This window comes from Brassica oleracea, chromosome C4, assembly GCF_000695525.1.
Source record: "Brassica oleracea var. oleracea cultivar TO1000 chromosome C4, BOL, whole genome shotgun sequence".
Classification (NCBI taxonomy): Eukaryota; Viridiplantae; Streptophyta; class Magnoliopsida; order Brassicales; family Brassicaceae; genus Brassica; species Brassica oleracea.
The window spans coordinates 29,672,305-29,679,760 of record NC_027751.1 but is presented as its reverse complement, the minus strand read 5'-3'; the positions used below and the strand labels follow the sequence as shown (position 1 = coordinate 29,679,760).

Below are 7,456 nucleotides of genomic sequence, written 5' to 3'. Positions count from 1 at the left end.
TTCCTCGGAATTTCCTCGGAATATTCCGAGGAAATTCCGAGGAACTAGTGTTTGGGGTTTCAAAATCTCGAATGTTTTTTTATAAACGGATCGATCGATGGATTTATGTCCAAAAACGCATCGATCGATCGCTAAGATGGACCAAAGCGTAACAATGTGATCGATCGATGGGTATATGTTCAAAAACGCATCGATCGATCACTAGTTCGTCGGAATTTCCTCGGAATATTCCGACGGATTGATGTTTCCTCGGAATTTCGTCGGTATATTCCGAGGAAATTCTTCGGAAAATTCCGAGGATTTCATTTTCCGTCGGAATGTCCGTCAGAATACCGTTTTTTTCTTGTAGTGACCCTTCTTATAAATATTTTTCTGATCAACTATTTAGTTCTTAAATTGTTTTATCATTGCATGCAACTTTAAACGCCAATAGTCATGTTCGGAGAATGGACGGTGCGTCTACTAGAGCGACAATAAATTAAACGATGCCGGAGGAGGGTGTGAGTTTAAAAAATGTTGCCGAATGTTGCCGCAACAGTGAAAAGAGTCGCCGCAATGAGACGCGACTGACGCTGAAATTTTAAGCGGTCAGTTATAGCTCGGAAACTGCCGCTGCGTCTATTATATTAACACCGGCGCCTCATTATTTCCGATGTCTTGTGTATAAAACAACAAAAGTAGAGTGTATTTTCTAGACGCCAACGCTGCCGCTGCATTTACAAAAAGAACAGGGCTAATGTAAACACACAAAATAGAAAAAGACAGTGAGCACAATTCTATCTATAAGTATTTTTATTTAGTGTCTCCAAATTTATCTCTAACTAATCAAATTAGGCTTTAAGATTTTACCAAAAAAAAAAAGGCTTTAAGAGTGTAAAACAAAAATTCAACAAATCACCACCATTCACTACTGGTGTTACCGTTCGTTTTTAGTAACAGTGGGTCTGATTGTTAAGGGTTGTACCTTTAAAATTTTTACTGTAGAAAAAAATCTGTAAATTTTTTGTTGTGGCTTTAGATTTTATTGATGTAGAATTTTATGGAAGGCACTAAAAAATTGCTTTGGATATTTGGCTCTGCAGAGCACTTGTACAGCTAGCTGTAGGTTATTTCAAGAGATATGGTTTAAAAAAGAAATTTGATTACTCTGAATTTGGTGCTTTAGAAATAAATAGGGCTGTGGACAACACATACAACAACTACTAATCACCTCCAGATCTATGTAAGAAAGATATTCCTAGAGAGTAGTTAATACAAAAGAATTACTAGTTATACGCATACACTAGATTAATATCCGCGTCTTGCGGGATAAATATTATATATAAAAATTATTTTATGTATTATATGTTTTAACAAATTATAAATTATTTTCTGTGTTATATGTTTTAACATATTATAAAATAATAAATATATATTAAATAATTAAAAGTCAGTAAGTATTACATATATAATTAAATTGGTGCGAACATATAAATCAATTCTATTAATATAAATAATATTTTTTTATTTGATAGGATATATAATTAAATTTAAATGATATTCATATTCATAATATATTATTAAAATTAATATATATTAAATGATGTTTTCTAGTCATATGGATTTTTGATCATTTGTATCTTTTATACCAAAAATTTTAAATTAATGATAACAAAATTTTCATTGATTAATAGTTATAGTAATTTATAATTTTTAAAAAATTAAGTTGTCAATTTTTGTTCAAATATTTTATTAAAAAAAATTTTCAAAGTAAATTTTGAAATTAAAATATTTATGTATTTTATATGGTATATAGTTTAATCTAAAGCGATATATATTTAATCTTAATAATTAATTAAATTAGATTTTTTACTTATATGATTTTGTTATCATTTGTATTTTGTCATAAAAAAAATTAAAACATGTATCACAAAATTTGAATGTGAGACTTTTAACAGTTTTAGTAATTTATAGTCGATTTTGAAAATTAAAAATATAACATATACTGAAAAATCAAAATTTTTTATTATATGGTTAATGTGGTTGTTTAATTTATTTTAATAGTTTAAAATTAAACAAATATGATAGAAGGAAGATACACTAACTTTTATCAAATCTTTATTATTCAAAATCATTAATTGTCATATATACTTTAGCTACATTAGGCAATTTTGTAATTTTTATTTAAAGAAATAATAAAAAATATTAATAATGAATTTATAGTTAGTTTAATAAAAAACTTATTATATAAATAGATGGACCATCATAATTCTCTAATGATTTTAAGAATTATGCTACCGATGATATGTGGCTAAAAAAAAACTCGTAAACATCTTTTAATTAATATACAGGGGATTAGAGTAACGCCAACGCATACAGCCTGGACACGTATTCAGTAACGTGGCTTCGGCACCAGTGTCAGTGCCTTGGTTAAAGGCACTAAATAAACTAATACCAAGAAAACAACTTTATATACTTCCACCACTCGAGAAAATTCATCGAATTAAATATGCTAAAGTATGACGACACGAATTTTCATATAGAACTAGTTTGGAGACCACTCCAACTGCTTCGTCAGGGTCTCCGTCGGTTGCAGAGCCAGGACCTGCTGCAGGGAATCAAAACACAACGACTGCAACAATAACTCAACAGGAAGCCCCGCAACACAACGCGCTCCAGGAATAACATTATTAAACCAGTGGTCATGTACAACTTAACTGGATCCTCATTGGATCCTCTCAACGTGGCAACAAGTCATAAAACATGCACACTGGCGTGCAGCAATGAGTTCATAGTTCACCTCAACAACAGACAATCACACGTGGGATCTTGTCATTAAAGTTAAGAAATGAGTGAACTTAAGAAAAATGAAATGAGTGAACTTTAGAAAAATGAATTTTTCAAAAAAAAAAACTTTAGAAAAATGAAAAGAGCGTGTGACTTGTGTTTGAATGGTCAGGGCATTTGGTGCCCTTTCCCGACTTCACTAGATTATAGAATCACATATTTATATAGTGTATTTGCTTTATCTTTTTTTTTTTTCCTGTTTCTGAACGAGAACCTATTGACTTTATCATCAAATCTGAAACATTTTGATTAGCAAAAAAAAAGGCAATTAATAAAAATATAGAAATAATTTTCAGTCTAATATTTCATAACAAACCCCCTAGGCAGACGTCCTCTGCTACTCTTCGTAATGGAAAAACAAACATCTTTGAAGGACGAAGCTTAAGTGGAAGATCTTGCGTCCTTGTTCAGCTCATATTTGAGAGCTGACACCTCCTGCTCCAGTGACAAAAATTTGGCAGCAGATTTGACCTTCTCTTTATTCAGTTCAACTTTAAGATTCTTGATATGTTCCTCGAGTTCTAGGACATAAGAAACATTAGCATTTGCCTTCTTCCTCTCCAAGGAAACCTCATCAAGCTTTGTCTTCAACCAGTCTAGCTTAAAGCCCGCTTCTGTTAGATCAATCAACTCGCTGCGAGCGTTGCTTAGCTCAGTATCGGAGATGCTATGTGGAGCCTTGTCCAATGAGACCAAGCAGGACATGCATGTATGTTTTCTTCAAAAAGTGGTTCTTTGGTCTAAAATTCACTGCAATGTCCGGGTGCTTCTCGGAAAGCTCCCAAACCGAAGACATCTAATAACGAGAAAAAAAAATGTAATTATATTAACCAGAAAGTGAATAAAAGGACGATAAAACTAACAAGTTCAAGGTTCTTTATAATCAATCTTCACCAATAATATCAAAAACTTCGATTTCAAGTTTAATAGTGAGAATGTTCTTCTCCAGAAATCCCTTTTCTTGAAGCTTTCCAAGAGGCCAGCTCCATGATGAGCCCCAAGCGCAGAACAAGCGATAGGCTTCTGTCAGACATAAGCAGAAAGATATTTATTAAAAACAAAATATCCTTTATCAATCTATTCTACCTAGTATTCTATATAGATGGATGATAAGTTGACTTCCATCAGATATATAATACATTGAAAGTTAATTACCAAGTGTTCGGTGTATCTCTTTGCCTGATTGATTCAACAGAACGAAGGAAAAAATAGCTCGCCTTTTCCATCCATGTGGCAATCGCTCAGTATCCGGAATAGGAATGTTAAACAGGTTGATCCGTCCCGTACCGCAGCGGGCTCGTCTTCGAGCGGATCATGGCGGGTCATGCAGTCCTCAAAATGGCTGACCAAACCCGTACTGCAAAACATGTAGGTCTTTGCGGATCGGCCCGCGGGACGTAGAATTACAAACGAACATATGGGTCCTGAACGCTTCAAGACATGATTCAAGACGCTTTATCAGTTTCATGACGCATCAGTAAGTGAGTTTAGTCGAAGATTGAACAAGATAAAGCAATACACTTGTTAGTTGAAGATTTTAGTTGGATCAAAACACTAGTTTTGTTAGACTCCAAACATTTTAAAAATAAACAATACTTTAGTTGCTGAATCCAAATATTATAACTCATAAGTTCATAACAAATGCTTTATTTTTCTGAATCCAATATTGAATAAAACCAACACCAAATCAAAGATAATCCCAAAAATAAATAAAAAATCAATCACACTTCTTGTTCTTCATCTTTATCACCAACAAGCGAGAAAAAAGATGGAGATTTCTCTTCTTCACCATCAACTTCATCTTCTGCAGATAAGAATAATAGAAGTCAGTTAAAGATATATTGAAACCTAAAACTCCAAAATGTATGATATTGTGAACAAATACATATAGGCAAAACTATAATTGTTATAGAAAAAACACTTATAAACTAAGGATGAAAATGGGTCAAATCCATAGTCTATCACCATAAGCTCCACCGGTGCAGATCGAAGGTGTAGAACCTAAAATCTACACTAAGTATTTGATAGTGATCGGGGTTTGATCTAGGGAAGACAAATGATGTAGGCAACGATATCTTTAGAACACAACGATGTTAAACAGTTTCCAGTAGGTAAAAATGGACTTTATTGATGAATAAGATCGAATACAATGAGTTGAACTAGATCGAGTGATACAAACGACAAACGAGAACCGTAAAGAAAAGAGTCTAAGATCGGGAGGAAACAAGGCCGATGTTAGTGTGTAGCTCTCTCTAGGGTTTTCAACGTGTCCTTCTTCATGTCTCTTCTCCTTTCTTTATAGTAAGTCGACTTCGTGATCTCCGTAACTGCTCTGCGATCTCCGGGACTACTCCGCAATCTCCGGGACCTCGACTCCTTCGCTTTCGAGCTCGATTGCTTGCTATGGGCTTCGGTTCCTGTAGGCCCATAACTTTGATCGCGGTCCATTAACGTTTTGACCGAATTTGGGTCCAACATTTGTCCCCCAGACTCTTTTGATTTGATCGAAAAGAATAAAGAGGTGGTTAGTTATCAATTCGGGATTTGTCGCTTGATAATCGATGCGATTTTGGTTTGATGGTTCTTGGGAAACCGTTGTCTGGCGCGTAAATTTCATTTTCTCTTTTTATTTTTAAAAAAGGTGTAACGACTATATCAGTCGCCGCTAGGGTAAAACCTAGGTCATCATTATCTTTCTCGGGGATGCCGATAGAGCCGTTAGGATTTCTATAAATACGCGAGGTTTTGCGTTTTCACCTCAATCCTTTTTTGCATCCTTCGTTTTTCTTCTGTTCTTAAAATTTCCTTATCACTGAACTTGAGATGTCTTCTTCGTTCAATTTCCCTTGTTCGACGACTACAGCCAATGATCTCGAGTATCTTTATAAGACGTATGGGGTTGATCGTGCCGTCGCTCTCGATTTGGCCGGCACGACTGAGACTCCCGAAACTGTGCGGGAAGGTTATTGTGGAGCCTATTTTTCTTTCTTTCACTCCTGTGGTTTTATCTTCCCGGTCCCGGAGCCAATACTTGAGATTATGGCGGAGCTTGGGTTATCGCTTACTCAGATCCTCCCAAACTTTCTTAGGTATCTTGTCGCCTTCTTGGTTAGGGCTAGGGAGGAAGGTCTTTCTTTTGGCCTTAGTGAGTTCCGACAGCTCGTTCTGGTGAAACGGAACCAGCAGAACTCTGGTACCTTCCTTGTGTCTCCGCGCCCAGTTCGCCACGTCATCGAGGATATCCCCTACTGCGATGAGAAGTGGCATGAGCAATTTTTTGTTTTAAAGGTGGATCGAGCATCTATGGGTGAATTTGACTTCTCTCGGCTTCCTCAGAGCTGGGCCGAGAATATCAGTTAGTTTTCTTTGGTCTATGTGTCGATTTTTCTCTTTGGAAAGTGGGTGGCTTAACTTTTCATTTTTCTTTGATCAATTCAGCTCCTTCCGGACGCTCTTCGATGTCAGACGGGATTCGTGGTTTGATCAGGATTCTTCATGGAGGTCGTTCGAACTGGTCTTCATTCGACCAAACTCGGATTCGAACTGTCTTCACTATGCCGGAGGGGATCAACAGGGCCCCTCTGGTTGGGGGTTCTGATGACGAGGCCGAACACTCCCAGGAAGTCATAGCGACTCCTTCCGTTCAGGCTAAGTCTTCGGATCGATTAACTAGACAGCTCGTGAGGAGGCCGTCATTCCGTACTTCCGGGTCTGTGACGAGGGGCCAAGCTTCTGGAAAATCTCCCTGGATCTCGATTCACGACTCCAACGATGAAAACGCTTCGGGAGATAGGCGATCTCCTTTCTCGTTGAGCCCTGGCTCGGGGGATGAGACCGTTACGGCGACCCGCAAACGATGCCGGTCGTCGAAGGGTGCCTTGCCCGGCTCATCTCGTTCTAGGTTTGTTCCTGAGGGAGATGGTTCTTTGTTTGCGGCCAAGGTGACCTAATTTCCCTCGCTGGTCGCATGAGGTCTGCAGGCTACCGTCTTCCATCTATTACTTCCTCAGCCGAGAAGGGGGCTTGCGCCAAGGTTGCGGTGGCGAGCTCGAAGGTTCGTTTCCCACCATCTTTTCTTTGAAAGTTTGCTTCGAGGTTCTTATTTGCTTGTCTTGATTTCTTCTCAGGTGATGGCAGCTTTCAAGGAATACGTTGTGGTGATGGAAGACCACGTCGTGGCTTCTCAAAACGACAAGGAATCGAGAGCATTGGTTCCAAAATCAAGAGGCTTTCGAAGGAGCTCGAGGTCACCAAGTGAGAAGGGAAGAAAGATGCCGAGAAGATCGAGGCTTTGACCGAGGATTGGAGGAGAATTCACCAGGAGAACGAGGCTCTTACAACCCAGGTGGTTGCTCAGAAGGCGAAAATCACGGTGCTCGAGGTCGAGAGGGATCGGGACATTCATTGTCCTTCTCGCATTGCTCGTCGTGACATCGAGCAGCGGTACAGAGAGATCCTTGAATCTTTGAAGGATAGGTGGACGAACAAGAAGAAGGAAGTGTCTGCCGAGATCCGATTGCAAGAAGTGACCGCCAACATCGATCTTCTGAACAAGCTCAAGGACGGGGGCCTGACCGTTGACGCAGAGCTTGCTCGTTTAAAGGAGATGGAAAGGGATTGTGAGGACCTC

General features: G+C 38.0%; 1 protein-coding gene across 1 annotated transcript; it reads right to left on the bottom strand.

The window, feature by feature from the left end:
• Nucleotides 1-3,207: 3,207 nt before the first annotated feature.
• On the bottom strand, nt 3,208-3,531 carry LOC106338604 (MATH domain and coiled-coil domain-containing protein At2g42470-like). Its single transcript, XM_013777542.1, has one exon. The coding sequence runs from the start codon at nt 3,529-3,531 to the stop codon at nt 3,208-3,210; it is 324 nt and encodes a 107-aa protein (XP_013632996.1).
• Nucleotides 3,532-7,456: the final 3,925 nt, after the last annotated feature.